This window comes from Leuciscus leuciscus, assembly GCF_965113295.1.
Source record: "Leuciscus leuciscus genome assembly, chromosome: 1".
Classification (NCBI taxonomy): domain Eukaryota; kingdom Metazoa; phylum Chordata; class Actinopteri; order Cypriniformes; family Leuciscidae; genus Leuciscus; species Leuciscus leuciscus.
In genome coordinates this window covers 30555074-30574263 of record NC_138725.1, presented here as the reverse complement: position 1 = coordinate 30574263, position 19190 = coordinate 30555074, and the positions used below count along the sequence as shown (strand labels likewise).

General features: G+C 44.3%; 1 protein-coding gene across 2 annotated transcripts in view; it reads right to left on the bottom strand.

The window, feature by feature from the left end:
• The window catches only part of LOC309497962 (alpha-2-macroglobulin-like), a 32375-nt gene extending 13614 nt beyond the window's left edge, over nt 1-18761 (bottom strand). Inside the window, exons 1-34 of one of the 2 annotated variants that reach the window (XM_082168405.1) lie at nt 17522-18760; nt 16806-16989; nt 16587-16743; nt 16416-16468; nt 16263-16283; nt 16002-16167; nt 15844-15928; nt 15656-15767; nt 15464-15584; nt 15235-15344; nt 14990-15160; nt 14686-14913; nt 14412-14624; nt 14184-14333; nt 13792-13941; nt 13630-13703; nt 11616-11726; nt 11309-11534; nt 11104-11227; nt 10912-11033; nt 10782-10833; nt 10602-10685; nt 10337-10513; nt 10151-10226; nt 9909-10065; nt 9767-9841; nt 9522-9684; nt 9248-9432; nt 8958-9179; nt 8750-8871; nt 8568-8649; nt 8411-8494; nt 8231-8336; nt 7870-8149 (exon numbers count right to left, since the gene is read on the bottom strand). In XM_082168405.1, coding sequence (XP_082024531.1) covers nt 8109-8149; nt 8231-8336; nt 8411-8494; nt 8568-8649; nt 8750-8871; nt 8958-9179; nt 9248-9432; nt 9522-9684; nt 9767-9841; nt 9909-10065; nt 10151-10226; nt 10337-10513; nt 10602-10685; nt 10782-10833; nt 10912-11033; nt 11104-11227; nt 11309-11534; nt 11616-11726; nt 13630-13703; nt 13792-13941; nt 14184-14333; nt 14412-14624; nt 14686-14913; nt 14990-15160; nt 15235-15344; nt 15464-15584; nt 15656-15767; nt 15844-15928; nt 16002-16167; nt 16263-16283; nt 16416-16468; nt 16587-16743; nt 16806-16989; nt 17522-17601 — 4284 coding nt within the window. In that variant the 5' untranslated portion in view covers nt 17602-18760 and the 3' untranslated portion in view covers nt 7870-8108. Of the gene's footprint in view, nt 8150-8230; nt 8337-8410; nt 8495-8567; nt 8650-8749; nt 8872-8957; nt 9180-9247; nt 9433-9521; nt 9685-9766; nt 9842-9908; nt 10066-10150; nt 10227-10336; nt 10514-10601; nt 10686-10781; nt 10834-10911; nt 11034-11103; nt 11535-11615; nt 11727-13629; nt 13704-13791; nt 13942-14183; nt 14334-14411; nt 14625-14685; nt 14914-14989; nt 15161-15234; nt 15345-15463; nt 15585-15655; nt 15768-15843; nt 15929-16001; nt 16168-16262; nt 16284-16415; nt 16469-16586; nt 16744-16805; nt 16990-17340 lie in introns of those variants that run through there. The other variant, XM_082168403.1, reaches the window with a different exon arrangement.
• Between the last annotated feature and the right edge of the window lie 429 nt (nt 18762-19190).

The window sequence follows — 19190 nt, the reverse complement described above, 5'->3', positions numbered from 1 at the left end:
TTTTTAGTGCAGTCACATAGGCCGAGGTGATCTCTGCTGCTCTTCGCCCTGCCATGCCCTCATGCCAGACCACAGAGATGGTGTTTTTTTATTTTTTTTATTGCCTACAGAGGCAAAGGTCTCATGGAATGCCACGATGCGTTTTGTGAAGATTGATGGTTTCAAACCAGGCAGATGAGGCAACAGATGACTTTTTGAAGGTCCACACTCTTCACCAATGTGTCCTCTGGCCAGTCCTTCTCTGCATCAGCCTGGTATATTATTCGGCTCTGCACGGCAGACTCTTTATGTCCATGCTACCTCTGGCACTGAAAACAGTCCATGTCATGGCCATCCCCATCATGGTCATTTTTCATGTGCTGATCCTGCAGTACGCACTCCTCACATCCCTCCTCTCCAAGCTTTGCAAAGCTGATGTTCTTATGTTTTACAGCTTTGCGGTAGCTTTCATAGGAGCAGCTGTTGCCTTTTCCCAAATAATCAGCATACATGAGCTTGATGTTAACATCGCTAGGGAGGTAGCGACGATGTGGGGCATGCTCTCTTCGGTAGTGGCTCACTGATGGGTGGAATGATTCAATGTGGTCGTAAAAAGGCTGCATGTCCAGCTTGTTGGATGGTGTATGCCTTCCTCTTTGGTCTCTTGTGATCGCCTCATTCCCTATCTCATTCCCCATCACAGAGAGGACCAGACTGTCATTCGCCGGGTGGTACCCCAAAGTGGCCAAGAAAAAAGTTTTACAGACCTGCTGTGGGACCTGATCTGCATTCTTTAGCCTGTAAACAAAGGACCTGCCCCGTCGACTTGTTTTTCCATCCCCACAAACTGTTGCTGTTGGTAGCTGGCTGACACTGTGGAACATGAATGCATGTTTTGTCTGTGTAGTTGATGTCCCAGTACCTCTTCCAGATCTCCTTACGCCTCTCCTCACTAAATTTGTCTGTGCATTTTCTTCTGCATTTACACGGATCTCTCATTGGTGAGGCTGTGGCTGGAGTGAGGGTGGGCTCTGGTGCTGGCAGTGGAGCGAGGGTGGGCTCTGGCAGTAGAGTTGTAGCTGGAGCGAGGGTGGACTCTGGTGCTGGCAGTGGAGCGAGGGTGGGCTCTGGTGCTGGCAGTGGAGCGAGAGTGGACTCTGGTGCTGGCAGTGGAGTGAGGGTGGGCTCTGGTGCTGGCAGTGGAGCGAGGGTGGGCTCTGGTGCTGGCAGTGGAGCGAGGGTGGACTCTGTTGTAATACACGCACGCCTGCAAACGAACGCCGTCACAAGACATGATGACGCTCTCTGAATGGATGTTTTTCCTTCAAAGGGGTTAGTTTTTCTTTACGTTACAAGAAAGCTACCCCGCTCCTCGCGTGCGTCACTCATCGGCGGAAGGAGAAAGGAGAGTGTATCAGTCCCGCTGAGGCCGGACCAACCTCCATTTCTCACACATTTCTCAGTCCCCTCCTAAGTTCAGGCGACTGAATATATTAATATTGCAGTAAACGAGTCTGTTATAATGCATGCACGCCTGCAATCAAACGCCGTTACAAGACAAGATGACGCTATCTGGTAAAGCCCGAGGTAAAGTCTTCCTAGCCCGCCTCATTCCTACACATAAGCACAGCCCGCCACATTTCAGGGCTCGCACACATGAAATCGACTCATGTCGATTGTGCATTAAATGTAGTGAATGTGCCCACGACCCAGTGCCCACAAACACTACATGATGCATGTCTCACGGTTTCTGTAAAAACTAAACCAACACACATACAGTCGGCTCAAGCCGACGGCGTTCTCATTGTAGTAAATGTGCCTGCTGTCCCACACCCACATTCACTCACAGGCATGACAAGCCCAGGGCTCGCACAAATAAAATCGGCTCATGTCGATTGTGCGTTAAATGTCCGGCTCTGAGTAGTAAAAATGCCCACTGCTCATTCCTGCACACAGGCACAGCCCGTCCCACAGGGCTCGCGCACATAAAATCGACTCATGTCGATTGTGCATTAAATGTAGTGAATGTGCCCACGACCCAGTGCCCACAAACACTACACACTGCATGTCTCTCGGTTTCTGTAAAAACGAAACCAACACACATACAGTCAGCTCAAGCCGACGGTGTTTTCAGTGTAGTAAATGTGCCCGCTGTCCCGCTCCCACATTCACTCACACTCACAGTCATGACGAGCCCCACGGGTTCCCCCCCGTTCGCTCTCTCTCAGCTACCCACCATAAGAGAGTCGAGCGCGGGCAGGCTGCCCGCTGTCATCAGCGCGCCCCCCGCCTCGAACGCTGCAAGCGTGGCGTCTGTTACAGCATACCGAAGCTCTCCGGCCGCCACTATGTCACGGCCAGAGCCCAGATCTCATTCAACCCCTAGCTATTCATGCAAATGCGTGGGCAAAGCTTCCCGGGGTATCAGAATGGGTGCTGAACATTATAGAAAGAGGCTATTCGCAACAGTTCGCTCGATGCCCCCGCCGTTGTGCGGTGCGAATCGAAACCACGGTGGAAAAGGAAGTAGCACATCTACTTCGAACCGAAATTGCAAAACTGTTGCACAAAGGGGCCATAGAGCCTTTATCTCAAGCTCAGAGCGAAGGGGGTCTGTACAGCAGATATTTTCTGGTACCGAAAAAAGACGGGGGTCTCAGACCCATTCTAGATCTAAGACGGCTGAACAAAGCACTTTCAAAACGACGGTTCAGAATGCTCACAACCAGGAAAATCCTCTCGCAAATTCGCCAGGGGGACTGGTTTGTGTCAATAGATCTGAAGGACGTGTAGCGTCACGTCACAGGCAATTTTTGAGATTAGCCTTCGAGGGCCAGGCATATCAATACACAGTCCTACCGTTTGGCCTGTCCCTAGCACCCCGTACATTCACGATGTGCATGGATGTGGCCCTCGCTCCCCTGAAACTTCGGGGAATGCAAGTTTTGAACTACTTGGACGATTGGCTGGTTCTAGCTCAGTCGAACTCAGAGCTCATAGAACACAGGACCATATTACTCGAGCATCTCGAGAAACTGGGTCTCAAAGTCAATTGGGCAAAAAGTTCACTGTCTCCCAGTCAGAGAATATCTTTTCTGGGCACAGATCTGGACTCGCTGTCTATGACAGCTCAGCTATCGCCACAGCGCAGACTGAATATTCAGCGCATGACGGAAACCTTCCGCTGCGGCGCTATAGTCCCGCTCAGAAAGTTTCAAAGGATGCTGGGTCTCATGGCCTCAGCATCATCAGTACTTCAGTTGGGTCTGCTTCGCATGCGCACACTGCAATTCTGGCTAAAAGCGTGAGTACCGCGCCGAGCGTGGACCTCCGGTCTTTCTCGCCTCAAGGTCGATCAGAAATGCGTCTCAGCTCTGAAACCTTGGAAAGCGATCGACTGGTACCAGTCAGGTGTAAGCCTGGGGACTTCCTCGAGTGTGAAGGTGGTGTCTACGGACGCCTCCACCTCGGGATGGGGAGCGTTGCTCGAGGGCAGACCGTTCTTCGGCCAGTGGTCAGAACGGGAAAAGCTCTACACATAAACTGCTTGGAAATGATGACAGTCGCTTTTGTCCCCAGATAACAGGACACCACGTCTTGGTCCGTTCGACCAACATGTCAGTGGTGGCCTACATAAATCGCCAGGGAGATATCAGGTCCCGAAACCTTTACAGGCTGACGGAACGCCTCCTGGTCTGGGCTCAGCACAATCTGCGCTCGCTGAGAGCAGCGCACGTGCCTGGCCACCTGAATGTGGGACCAGACAGACTGTCCAGGAACAATGTTCCAGCAGGAGAAAGGTCTCTACACCCGCAGACAGTCCAACTGCTGTGGGAGACATTCGGCAGAGCGGAAGTAGACCTGTTTGCGTCTCAAGAAAACGCTCACTGTCTGGAGTTTTTCTCTAAGAGCAGGGATGCGCTGGCCCACGTCTGGCCCCGCTGCCCGCTCTATGCTTTTCCCCCCGTCGCGCTCCTACCTCAGGTGTAAGAGCGGATCAGGGAAAACGGATGCTCAGTGTTACTAGTGGCTCTGTTCTGGAAGAACCAGGCTTGGTTCCCAGTTCTGATGCAGCTGACGAGCAGTGCCCCATGGCCGATACCAGTGAGGAGGGACCTCCTCTCTCAGGCCGGGGGCTCGATCTGGCATCCTCGCCCGGAGCTTTGGTCCCTACATGCGTGGGCCATCAACGGGTACCCGCTAACCTCCCGGAGGGAGTGTTAAACACGATCATGCAGGCTAGGACCCCCTCTACGAGACGGCTCTATTCCTCAATATGGTCTGTGTTCTCTAGCTGGTGCACAGCCCGTGGCTTTTCACCCCCAAATTGTGGGGTGACGGAGGTTCTCTCCTTCCTACAAGAGCTACTGGATGAGGGCAGAGCCCCATCCACGCTCAAGGTTTACGTGGCGGCTATAGCAGCGTTTTCTAAACCGACGCTTGGCCAGTCACTTAGAAGGAACGATCTGGTCATTCGCTTCCTTAGAGGAACTAAGAGGTTAAATCCTCCCAGACCTCCCTCAGTTCCCATGTGGGACCTTTCTACGGTCTTGGAGGCCATGAAAGGTAGCCCGTTCGAGCCGATCCAATCAACGGATATCAAACACTTGTCTTTCAAGACAGTGTTTCTTCTGGCTCTCCCTTCAGTAAAGCGCATAGAGGTCTTACATGCGCTCTCAGTGAGCGCGACATGTATGGAGTTTGGGCCAAATGACTCGAAAGTCATACTCAAACCGAGGCACGGGTGCGTTCTTAAATCCCTCAACACACCGTTCAGGGCTCAGGTGATTTCCCTGTCCGCCCTGCCGGTCTCTAACGAGGAAAAGGACGCCAGCTTCCTTTGCCCGGTCAGGGCATTAAGGGCTTGCCGTGTCGAAAACAGAGCCTATCCAGATGGATAGTCGATGCTATAGCGCTGGCTTACGCCTCTAAGGGCTTGCAGTGCCCGTTAGGTGTCAGAGCGCACTCCACAAGAGGCATAGCCTCGTCGTGGGCTTGGTCTAGTGGGATTGCCTTGCAAGATACCTGTATGGCGGCAGGCTGGGCCTCCCCGTCTACATTTATAAGGTTTTATAACCTAGAGGTTCCCGCTTTGCAAGCTAAGCTGCTTTCGGTCTAATAAATCGGTATTGTCTGCCCTGATGCTTTCGGCCCAGAATACTGAAACTGCTTGAGCAAACGCTCGCTGATCGATCGCGCAGCTCTATGGGCAGTGTGTAAGACCCACTATATTCATCAGACCAGGTCGAGTTTGTTCGCCCTGGCTGTGTGAAACACTATCAATATAATTGCTCCTTATAGGATGCTATTTATTACAGGAATTATGCTATTCTAGCCCCTCTTCCTGGACTCTCTGTGAGTCCCTGATGATCATGTACTATATGAGCCCCGGGCACTTGCCCTTGGGACTTTGGTATTGGATCTCAGCATGCACAGCGTTTTACACTGTGTTCCCCATAGTGTAAGATATTACGCAGTACGAGAGAACCTCTCGTAAGAGAACATACTCGGTTACTAATGTAACCTCGGTTCTCTCTAGAAGAGGAAACGAGTACTGCGTATCTTGCCGTGCCTGCACACGCTCTGGTTCGCTCCGGCGATGAAAAACCAGCTAAACCAGCCTCTCGAAGCTATGTTTATAGCCCAAGGCCACGCCCGTTTCAGCGGGACGTGACGCAGTGGGCGCGAAGCGCCCCCATTGGAGCTGACGTCACGATGGGGCCTTTCGATAGGCTGCTGCAGTTGCCGCAGGGCAGCCAATAGGTGCACGAGCTGTCTCGCCTATGTCTGCATGCGGCCGCAACGCGTTTTACATTATTCCAAAATTAAGGATAATTTTTGGCTTCAGTATCTTGAATAAAGGGGGTCTTGAATGTGCCAAAAATATAATAACTCATTTTCGACCAAAAACGAAGTTACGGTCTTTTGCCTTTGCACGGCAGTATTATTCTGTTGCGACTATTATTCTTTTGCGCATAACCGAGGAACATCTGAGGAATCCTGGTTATTCATAAGCTGCCCTTTCACACTGCACATTCCTAAATCCCGGGCTAAAGTCCTTATTTGCGGCGTCAATAATATTGACTGGACCCGTTTACATAAAGGCTCTAGCATTGCGTGTCCTCATTACACATTGCTGACTGTAATCGAGTTTTCAAAAGTGAACTTTTTGAAGGCAAGAATAAAGGTCTCTTCTTGACTCCTATTGTCCTGTTTTCCATCACCGTTTGACATTTTTCCAATCATACGCTGAAACGACTGTTTATAGGCCCACAACACTCAGTGTTTCAGTGACTGCCCAAAGTGTGTGAAGAGAAGGCTCACGATTAGTTGTCACTTGCTAATGTAACCCCTCTTGGTTCGTGTGTTCTTTCATTTCAACGCGAAAGCAATTTTGCTGAGCACATTCACTTTAGTGTTTACTGCAACTGAGGAAATCTGGAAAAGACACAGAGCACCAAACAGACAATAAATACTGCTGCTCCGGCCATAAAACATCCTTCTCAACAGCTTGTGTGAACTGAGAAGATGGCTGATTCAACCCATTGTACACCCTTCTTGCCTGTAGGTGTCTCCCTTTTTCCAAGATGCATTATTTCAATAACCAATGAACAGGTTTAATTTAACAAGAACAAATATTTTATAACTAAAACAAGCATTTTGGCATATTCACACTTAGTTTCTGCTTTTCCTTTCTTTACTCTGTTACACTAAGCATCTAGTTGTAACATAACACCGCATCACTTCGGTTTGGCACCGCAATGTGGAGTTAACACAATAAAATCAGAGCTAATCTGCTCCAGAGCAGGGATTCACAGCCCCGGGTAAAAAGTGGTGTGATTGAACCCCGTTTTTAAATTACAAGCGTGAAATGCTTCTTTACCCAGGCTTAAAAGCTGTGTTAAAGGGGTCATGACCTGGATAATTTTATTATTTTAGATTGTATGATTTTTACATTAAAAAAGGTCATAATTTAGAAATAAAAGGCATTTTTCCTATCCTGATTTTAGCACTCTGTTTGAAGGGGCGTGTCTGCTGTGAAACGTGTAAACACTTACTGCTTTGATTTGCTGACATGTTTGCAAATAAAATAGCATTACATGCAGAAATCTCTTGAATACTTTTAAGTTTTTACTATTTCAGCTTTCAAGATTAACAAATCGTGAGAAGTTTAAAGCATTTAGATCTATTCTATCACATGAAAGGTTGCAGTGATGAGCATTGAGCAGATGACAGTCTTTTGATCGCATGAAAGAATCTTATTAGAACACAATTTCTGCACTCATGAATGTTTTCACCAAATAATGCAAACACAATGTAAATACAGTAAGAGCTTCATTGACAACATAAGTGTTGGTGTCTAGATAAACTGTTGTGTGATTGACAGCTTGAGCGATTGGAAAGGGACCATTCTTTGATACTTTCTGTATACATTTTAATCAGTTTAAATAAGATTCATCCTAAAAGAAATGTGAAGTTGAAATTAAGTCACTGGCTTGATATACAGATGCATAAACTATTGAACAATGAGAAAAGATTGTCTAAATGTAATCACACAGAAATCACTGATCAGGGATTGGAATAAATATGATTACTTCCATGTTTGTGGTGTTGCTGGTAGAGCCATATTGTAGAAGTCTGTTTGCAAAGCCTGTGTAGAAACTATGAATGAATTACCAAATAATCCAGTGAAATGTACTGAATACTAACAATGCACTGCTGAGATGTTCTCATTGTTAAAAATAAATAAACCTTCCTAGCATTAGGATCATTTGGAAGGTAATGTTTTGATCCTGTGTCGATCTTTTCACATTCACAACTATTCACTAACACTCCAGTGGGTGGGGCCAAAGATGTAGTGATGTAGACAGACGTTGATATTATTCTGCAACTGAGGTCACAAGTCTCCACTAGAGATTGTCGTTTCTGGCCTTGGTTTCAATAAAGGCAGTTTTTGGATAAGGAAGTTTTGAAACTTACAGGGTATTTTTATAGCGTAATGAACTCTTAACGGTCAAAAGATCAAGGAAAGTGCAGTCCAAAAGTGCAGTTAGGAACAAGAGGCAACAGAACTAGTTGTATTGTGGTTTTATTCAAGTCACATGTCCAACAGCCAGTACTGAATCAAATCATGGACAGGAAGATGTGTAAGTGGTCTCAAATGAATCACCTGAAATGGGAACAGAAAATGACCTGGATCATTTAACAGTGAATTCAGCCAGAGAAGAGCATGATTAGGATGAAAGCGTACTTGGCTGATAGTAGTCATAAACATTGATGACTGCTGGCTTGAGATTTTTTACTGCAAGAACCTGTTTCAGCTGCAGAGTGTAACTCATGGGGACACCTTTGGGAACCTACAAGACAAAGGATAAACAGAAGCACATGAGAAAAATGGCAGCTAGTGAATATACCCAGTGTACAGTCTCACCTCTTTCAGATACACTAGGACATGATCATCTTCAGCATCAACCCGCTCCACTAGCGGGGCAAACGATTGGGGTGAAGAACCAAGCTGAGGGGAAGAGACCATTTACAATTGAAGGAGCTTCAAGCATTTTGGGACTTTCTAAATCTTAAATACAAACCAGTGACGTATCTGCCGTGAAGCCTGACAGGAGCTTAATGTCCACTAGAACCATGTTAGTGCTTGATTTTACACCATTGTATCTGAACGAGGGTGAAAAAGAGGTTTAGTCAAGATCAAGAACACAGCTTCCATTTTTGTAAGAGTCATAAACCGTTGGTTTCAGGACACAATGCTGCTTACTTCACAGTGAACTTCAACATGAGATTAGCTCCAAGCGGTTGGCAGTCTCCAGTCACCTTCGCTTCGACACTCAGCGTCACAGAGACTTTAACGGGTGTTGGGATGTTGTAGAAACATGCAATCTATAGTACGAGTAGAAAAATCAAACAAAAACACATTTAGATTTGGCTGTGCACAACAAATAGATCGAGAGGATGAAGATACAGACCTGCACAGAGACACAAGTGGATCCTGATGCTTTAACACTATATTTGCCTGGAACGTTCTTCAGTGGCTTCTCCTGATACAGCAGCCTGTTGTCCCGATTCACTTTGAAGCTATAAGAGTCTCCTCCTACTACTGAGGACTGTACGGTAACAGTGCTGGAGCCATCCAAGCTGAACACTTGAGCAGAATACACAGACAGAGCCTGAAGAGCCACCACTGTGTCCTAAAAACAAATACCAGATTAAAATAAATACTCAAATGATTGCACTCATGTTTGGTAGTCAGAGGCACCTGGGTGGAGGAAAACCCTCCATAGGGATTCTGCTGGGCCACGAGCCAGTTGACAATGCGGTTAGCATAGCCCAGATTAGCCGTTGTAAGAGGCTGAACAGAGAGAACCGCTAGCAGCACGTAAGAGCTGATCTCCACTGCCAGAGTATCACCAGATGTTGTCTGAGACCAATGGACCTTAGTGCCTTAGGATGAGATGGAGGGGAGAAAGTTGATAAAGACCCTGATGAATAAACATGCATTCATGTTTCATATTCAGGCTGGTAAATCTCACCTTCAGAAATAGCAAGGTTGTCCAAGGTAGTTAAAAGCTGTGATCGAGTGGTGGTCACTCCAGCCAGACTGAAGGTGTAGGTCAGCAGAGCCGTGGCATAAGTGTTTCCAAGGTTCCCAACGACAGGCCTCAAGCATGACAGAGCGTTGGTAATGACAGGATCCTAAAAACCAAAAAGCATATCAGACAGCCAGAACAGGAAGGTCATCTGCAAGGAGCTCATACAACTACTGGATTTTAGTTACCGTGGTGGGGACACCTAGTTCAAGCAGCGATGCAACAATGTAGGCAGTCATGGTCACACTGTCACCAACTCCACCCTTAAAAAAATAAAAATAAAAATAGAACAGTCCATTGTGCCAGTGCATTAAGAAACATGTACTGCACCTTCATGTCACTATGGTACAGAGTTCCCTGCTGCATGAAACAGCCGTCTGAACCCTGCTTGCTGATCAACCAATCCTTCGCACTCTGCAGGACATCTGGATCAATGAAGATAAATTGCCTCGCTAGACCAAAAGACCTCATGACAAAGGCAGTCAACCTGGTCGTGAAAAAGGTTGACAAACTAAACTTAAACTGTTGTGCCACGACAGATTATACACACAGTAGAACAGTGTGAAACTCACCATGTATTTGATTCATCATAACCAAATGTGCTGTATGAACCGTCGCTGTGTCTGAAGTTCAGTTCTCCTTGGTATCCTGATTGGATCATACAGCACATTTAAGTGATAGTCAAATGGGAAGAGCAGGACAAAGCTTCCCTAGAATTTAGTCTCCTACATATATAAAGTGGATTTGGTCATCCATACCGCTCTGAAGGAAGCCTGTGGCGGTCTCTCGGATGGCTGCAGTGAGTTGCCCTGTGACCTTCAGGTACAGTAGGATATAAATATTTGGAGCAAGAATGATCATATTCTGTTCTCCACAGCCAGATGGCATCTGTAATAACCCATTTAGATTCTTCAGTGCACGACCCATTATGTCCCCTACAAGAGGTCAAGCATAAAACCCACATCAGAAACAGTTATTCTACCAAACTTCACATGTCAGTTTCTACTGAATGAAATGTAGTACCAAGGACTGAAACTGAGCATCTGGCAGATCCTTGAACCATGTTTGTAGGAAATCTCAGAGTCACATCTTCAGAAAGAACGTTTCCTGCAGACCAAACAGAATGGATCAGCATTGAGAGCTAGGCTAATGTTTGGCTATACAGGGAGACCGTATTTTGGGAATCATTGAGTGCAAACAAACCCTTTGGACACAGTAACCAACTCTGGGTGTTTGTCCTTTCAACTCCTTCAGGCTACAGAAGCAATACAACACATCAGTAAAACAGCATGGGCTCCATGACCAGACTCCAGAAGGCTAGTTAAACACTTACAAGGACAAGTAGACTTCGAGTGACTACATCGATGCGTCCTCTCGTCGGCACAGTCACGACTTCAGTGCCACATCGGGTCTGGGATGCTTCAGCTGAAGCACTGACAGTCACATTGACAGCTCCTGCAGTGACAGACAGGAAGTGAGCAACACCCTTAATATACACTTAATTTAGAGATGATCCAAAACTGACCAAGAACAGAAGCTGAGAGAACCCATTTGAAGGTCTTTCTCCCATTGGCACAAAGACAGGATGAATACGGATCAGTATATGGTTTAAGAGTGAAGGCAGTGGATGAAGCTGGAGTTACTTTAACCTGCCAATGAAACAGAACACATGGAGCAAACACATGACCTTCTCTATACAGATGAATTATATAAAAAAAAAAATGGCAGACCATGATGCACTTGGACAGATAGCTGAAGACCGTGGCCTTCAGATCAAAAGATTCCCCACGGACTATGGAGTACGGCAGGGAGAGCTCAAGGAAGAAGGGCTGGAAGACCGTCAGCAGAGCAGGAGGAGCAAGACCTAAACCTTTTGAGGACAGGCAGAACGCCTCAGTCTCCCATGTGGTGATGGTGTCAGGAACAGTGAGGGGAACTCGTGTGGATCCAGTGTTTCTGAAAGACAGGAGAAAAATAAGGGGAACAGGGAGAAAAACTGGGCAAGTAGCTTTAGAAGGAACAAGATGCTTCACTAACCCCACTTGAGCAAGCTGCCAGAGCCATGTTTCTGGAAAGTAAGTCCTGACAGTCACTTCAAAAGATGAAGCGTCACCTCCAGAACTTCCTGCTGCTTGAAAGGCCACTGCAACAGGACCATTCAAATTCACCATGAAAGACAAGCAATTTCACACCAAACCGTCTTAGTATCTGCAGAATATACAGGGTTCATAACTGCCTCTCTTATTGCAATTATGGAAATGATTAAAACACCCAAAACCACACAATTTGATCCACAAGGAGTACTCTTACGAAAAAGTTTGTTAAAGTGTGCCATTAGTATACTTTTAAACCAAGTATACTTTCAGTCTACTTTTTACGTACTTCTCAGAAATGCACTTAAATTGCACTTAAGTATACTTGACTTATACTGACTGAAAAGTCCAAGTATATTTGGCCTATACTTGTTGATCGAGATATACTTAAAGTATAATTAAATATTCTTGGCTTGTACTCATTTACCATTTTGAGTAGCTTATTAAATACTTTTAAACACATCACACTGTCTTATAAACTAACATGTTCATGTTTATATAGCATCAAGCTTTTGGGTGGAATAGCTTATAGAGTAAAAAAAGTATGGAACTGAACCTGATCTTATACACAGTGATTAAGTATACTAATAGAAAACTTGAAGAAACTTTTTTGTAAGATTAACTAAAAATAAGCATACTTTCAGCCTACATTTTATATACACTTCTCAAATATACTTACATGTGTACTTGACTTATACTGAGAGAAAAGTATACTCATACTTTTGTATATCTCGATCAAAAGATTAAGTATTCTAGTTGTTTTAACTCTTGATCAAGTAGCCTATTAAATATACTTTTACATAGTTTTCCATATACAGTCTTGTGAAACTTCCATTGTTTGAAAATATTGATATAAAACAGATGTTTCTAATTCTGTGTATCTGATTTTTTTGTGTAGGCTAGTCCACTGGTAGTGTATAGGAATGAACTTTTCTACTTTACTCTCCCCACCATTGACTGAGTTCCAGCTATCCATGTTTTCACTGTTATACGGTAGGGGGCACTATGACACATCTAGTACAGAATCTCCAGATCAAAACATAGAAGCTGAAACAAGTGATTGAAGATTGCTCACGCAAATGTAAAGTAATGTGATCAAACAGCATGTAAATCAAAACTGCTTAATATGACCAAATGAAGCGTAACCCATGAAGAGAGCAACTGAAGCTTTTGGGGTGTTGGACTCCAACTGAGTTTTGATCATCGTTCTGAACCTGATCAAGGCGCAGTCTTTGGCAAAAATGAGATTCTCAACTTTGCACCAAGAAACTTACCAACATTTAAGTGTTGATTAAAAAAGATGCATGGAGCTAATCATTTTAATTAAAGTACAGTTAAAGGTATTTTTCAAGTATAAAATAACATTTGAACAGTGGTATAGGCCTACTGCAAGTGCAAAAATATATAAATAGTAAACTATGTATAATTTTAAGTTCACTTAGAGAACTTGCAGTATAAAACTACTAAACTAGTAGTTTACTGAGAATACACTAAGAGCAAAAAGAATATAATTAGTAAACTACATGTATGTTAAGTTCACTTAAAGAACTTGTAGTATAACACTACTAAACTAGTTTACCGAGTATACTTCAAAGTGTACTTTCACAAACTGAAAAGTTGCTACAAGTATTAAAATAGTAAACTACTATACCCATAAGTTCACTTGCAGTACAAATGAGAAACGCAATTATGAACTAGTTGTGCACTTAGTTTACAACTGTTACACTTAAACAATACTTTATATACTAAAAGTGGGCCAATTTAGTCCCAAGCGGTATTAAAATAGTACACTTACAAGTTTACTACTAGTACATATTGACAGTATATGTACTACATAATGTATACTTAAATACACTTGATCACTTAAGTATACTTTCATAAGGGTAACCTCCCATAACTGAATGCAAGTTCAAGTCATGCAGAATTTTTCACTGAATGGCCTCTGCATAGACCTACCATCTGGGAAACTGGGATACAGCGGGCACGGAGGGGCTTGTACAGCAAGATTTGTTGCGATCTTCATTCCCAGGCTCTGTCAGAGAGACAAGTCAAAACACAAGACAGATTTAAAGTCAATGACTCAGTTTGTGACCATGTAGTCACAAAATACGTTTTTCTACCTTGAAGGTTGTGTAGGCTTGATTTGTAGGAGCAGTGTAGGCAGGATCTATAGGAAAAGCTAGACGGGGTCGAAAACCTAGACACTGTGGTTCATCCTGAACGCTGTTTGGGTAACCTGATAGTGACCGCACCGGGAGCAAGTCAAACACCTGAAACCATGAAAAAAAAAAGTTTTGGTATGTCACTTTTGAAAAATGTTGAACAAAATGCATTAATGTTTGGCATGTTATGTCACAGAGTACATAAATGTATGTTAAGATTTACACTAAAACTGCTATAATCATAACAGAATAGGTTTGTTCAATTGATCTCAGTATTACTCAAATTCTAAAGCTGAACCTGAATGTCAGTCAAGACCAACAAGGATTTAAAATCAACTGCACATAGATACCATTTTAGCACTCAGACGTCTTCCTGGCTCCAAGATCCAGACGCTCTGATCTACAGCACTGATGCCACACAGAGATCCTGCTTGAGCAGAGACAGTCAGAACGCTTCCCTCAGCAGGAACAGCCGTAGCAGGAGAGAACTGTAGAGACACCTGGAACAAGGACAAACACACTGTAGGACACATCACCATTCCCCACTTGAAGCCAAAAGATGCTAGTGCACATCATACTTGGTTTTGGAGACAAGTTTCTGTGTCAAACGAAGCACTACCAACAACAACATTCTCACTGGGCAGAACACAGTAGACCAGAATCTGCACTACTGGAGCCATATCGACACTGACAGACAGTTGGAACGACACAGAGCCACTGGTGACGGTATTAGAAGCCCTCGCTTTAACCGTCTGAAATCCATGCAGGACGATCACACCTCTGGACAAGACCTGACAAAAGACAAACAGATACATAAAGTGTTCCTAAAAGAAAAAGGTGATGTCCACTCACCATATAGATGATGTCAACACTGTAGTCGCCAGCCTCTCCAACAAAAGAATACTTCACGGTCACTGGAAACACAGCACCACATTTGAGCGGCTGCTCGAGCTTCACTATAGTCAGTTCACTAAGTGATGGGTTGTTGGGAGAATCAGGTTGGAGAAGCGGAACAACCCTTGTATCTGCAGTGAAGTATGGCGATTTGTAACCATTAACAGCCTCTGGAGTCACACTTGCCTGGGGAACAACGAATGGAATTGGTTTCATGCAAGAGATTGGGAGAAGTCTACATGTCACAAACAGAAAATCGTACCACGAGTCTGAGCGCAGCTTTAGGAAGATTAGCAGTGCTGAGGGAGAACGTGGCCAGTCCTTTCTGGTTTGTGGTCAGATTCAGCAGCAGTTTGTTGGGCCAGCTGTTACCATCCAGGAGATACACCGCTTTGTTTGCGATTGGAGTACCATCAAAACGAGACACTGAGATCTGTTGGGAATGATCAAGGTTAGGAAAAGGAACCAATGTGAAGGCTTCTGCAACAAGAAATTCATTTTACTTGCCTTCCCATTAATCATTGATCCAGGTTCAAAATATTCTGGGATGTCCAAAAACATGACTTTGCCGACTTCAAACATCACGGACACTGATGCAGATTTTGACATGACTACATCTGGGGGGGTGGGGGGGTGGGGGGGTGGAAATGGTGTGGAGATGCAAAAAAGAATTAAAATTGAACAGTGAACAAACTTTAAAGCAAATACCATTGGTCCGGATCAGCCAATAGCTCACCTGTTCCCACCTCAGTGACATTCACATTTACAAGGAAAGTATCTTGCATATCATTTTCAAATTTGGTGTTGAAAAACACTGATGTATCGACGGTAAGGGAGGCACAGCCAGTGGCATTCATCTGGTAGCAGAACAAATTCACATTAAAGTCAAGCACAAGAAAAACCCTCCACTGTAAGGCAGGAGTCAAACCTTTGCAGTTTTAGTCAGGCAACGACGGGTCAACTCAGGAACAACGTATGGAAAGGGATCACGGCACACTTCCACCAAGGCTAGACCGGGTACAGGTTGGCCATATGTGTATCTGGGAAACATCACAAGGAACACAATTAAGAACTGACCAACCACAAGACAAGATAATATCTATACGTTTCACTCACTTAGCACAAGCCTCAACTTTCAGTCCCACATCTGCAACGCTGTACGTCTGTGGTGCGTTTACGGTCACATCAAACTTGGGCAAAACTAAGCCAGAAATAAATGCTGTAAGACCTCAGATCTGTCATTGAACTGTTGCACATCATTCACAATAACTTACCGTATTTTCTCACTTCAAAAACATGGGAGATCATTTGGTCACCAATAAAAGCCTTTAGTGTGTACATCCCTATCTGAGCCTCTGGGTTTAACTTGTGAGAAAGCTGCAATATCCACCCCGTTGAGGAAACATTTGTCCACTGACCAATGCGGTTATTATTATGGTCCTATTAAAACAATGAACAGCTCAAAAACGGCAAACAAAATGTACAGAAAGTGACAGTGGCTCCATTCAAAGACTTGGACCAGAACAAATTCTCACCTCCACCACCACCAGACTGTACTGAAAGACAAAGACAGGAATATTAAGCATTTAAAAATACACTATTGCTGCAGTCATTGAAGAGAACTGCAAAACTGTGCACGTAAAAATAACCTGCAATAAATTTGCAGTTTGTTCATGGCCAGACCTTACCATCTGATCAAGTGGCACAAATTTGGCATCCATGGTGACCACTCTGAAATTCACTGCAAAGACAGATAAACTCACATTAATTGCATAATGCACTTGAAGACAATCAGAACTTGTAGCACATTGGGACTATCTACACCTCTAATATTAAACCAAGGGACATTCACAGCTCACCTGTTTGTCCTGGATTGTAGATGGGTTTGTCTGTCTGGATGAAGGTCAAAGGCTGGTAACGTCTGAACATGACTTTCCTCTCTTCAGTCGCTCTGAAGACCTTCCCTTGAACATCTACCTTCAGCTTCTGCACAGATTCTCCATCTACTCGAGGAGCCTGTAAAGAAGCTCAGTTAACTCAAACCAGACAAAAAAAAAACATGTCTCATGATAACAGACCTGGAAACTAAAGCAGCGGTGAAATGGCTTTGAAGAAACCTGCTGCACAAGTTGAGTCCTCCTATTTTTCTCATCAAGCAGAGAAACTGTCATTGTGAGACTCTCTTGGGGTTTCAGAAGACTTGCACACAATTTGGTATCAGATCCAGTTTCAATCACTGCAGGGAACATCACCATGAATAACCTGTGGAAAAATCATGAAGTTCAGGCCAAAGGGAATTAGGTCAGAACATTTACATGTTGGCTGAACATTCACAGAAAGTGGCTGCCACTGGGTTGCCAGGTCAGTGCATCAAAACTAGCCTAATAGCCGATCAAAAAAAAACATGGCGGTGATCTCCATCAGCAAGTGGGTTGAAGTACCAAACGTAAAACAAAAAAAAAAACCATGTGGGAAAACCTGATTTAGCAACACTGTGCCATGGTCACAAAATAAGAGCACAAGACAGCCATTTTTGTTCAGAAATATATGAGGATCAATAACTCCAACAGCACACAAACTCAATTCAACAGTGACTTGTACAAAAAAATTGACATGAATAGTGTTTGGTGGGTCCCATTCATCATTTGACCACTAGATGGGAAAAAGTACTACATAATGAACTTTTAACAAATGGTTAATGCATCGGTGCTTCATTTTGGCATCTTTACAACTGCATCATTCAGCATAGATTAGACATTAGGACACTTTTCACTTCAAAGCCTATGGTACTTACGGCCTTTTCTGTCCATCAACAGCAAAGAGGAAAAGGGCTAAAATGAGCCCTTTCCAAACACAAATCTCCCTCACAGCCATGAAGAGCAATCATCCAAGACTACACCAAAATCAAGAGTCTCTTTCAGAAACCCTGCAGCACTCCTGTTAAGATCCACACTGCTCTACAGCTTAACTCTAAACCAGTTACACTGATGCCAGCGTTATTTAAACGTTCTTAATAATTCAGAACAGCTTGATTTAGCACTCACAGGCAATCTGGACGTCTTTAGGGCGGAGCCCCGATAGTTAATCACAGGGTTGCCAACTCTGAAACACACACGCTCTTATGCCTGGCTCACACTACATGAGTTTTAAAACCCTTGCTGGGTACACACCAAAAGATTTTTTACATCTTATAAGATTTTCAAAATGTGATAGACCACAAACATGAGGACAAAAAATCCTAGATTTAACCGTTTTGCTCCTATATTGTGTGGTGTGCCATGATGTGACAAAGACAGCATACCACACACAAACAGATTTTCAACCAGAGTGTTGACTGTGAACACAGGAAATCTCGCGAGACTTCAGAATAAGCAGGCGGACGATATGCAGGAAGAAATTGCGATGATAGTGTTTGGAAAGGTTTAACACGTTGTATAAACATTTGTGCTGTTGCCACAAATCAACAAGCTGATCCTCCATCTCTGCTGTCCACATCAGTTTCACTTTGTGCTGCGCCATGACTGCATTTGTTGTGCTTCCATCTTCCATCATCTCGCTTTCTGATTGGATATTGTTTCGTTTCACGTGATAATCTCCAGAGTTTGCACGCGTTTGTCCTCGGGGTTCCCCCCACACATCAGGATTTCTGATCGGGGCGGCTCCGATGTTCTTCCGAGCAGGTTCGGACACTCTTAACACAACTCACACCAAGGGAAAATCTGATAAAATAATCTGTAGAGCCATCAAGATAATCGGGACGTAGCTAGGATTGTCGGAAGGGGGGAAATCGGCCCAAAATCAGCCCAATTATCTTTTGGTGTGTACCCAGCATAACCGATTGTGAAATCTGGTTGCAACACACACTTAAGGAGAATCTTTGCAGATTTTCTTCCCTCAAATCTTAAACATGCTCACACTACAAGATTTGAAAATCGCAGCACATCACACACTACAAAATTTTATTAAGATTATTGTGCCAGAGGAAGCGCCTCACAATATCTCAAGCAGCAGATCGGAAGCGGAAAAGCTGATGTAAACAAAATATATCAAGTAATATTCGTGAAAAGGTTGCAGAGTCCAAGGAAAGTTACATTTTTCAAAAATCTTCATTTTAACATTTAAGTATTTTTTCCAATTAATGGCGTCAGCACTGGGTAATACAATAGGCTTGTTTGAGATGTGCCTTGCCTCGCCTGAAAAGTATGCGAGAGTAGGCGGCTGCAGTGAGAGGAGGAGTGAGAAAAGTGCAGGCAAGACGGACAGTTCTCTCTTCTCGCAGTGGATCAGACACCTGTGAGCTCAAAGACGGATATCGCGGGATTCACTGGATTCACGCTTGTGCAAGGTGATGCTAATAAACTGGATGCAATTTAAGTTCTGTTGCTTTTATATGAAAATAAATATAATGAACAAGACAGAACAGGCATTACACCGTGTCCTAACCAGACGCGATAAGATTCCAG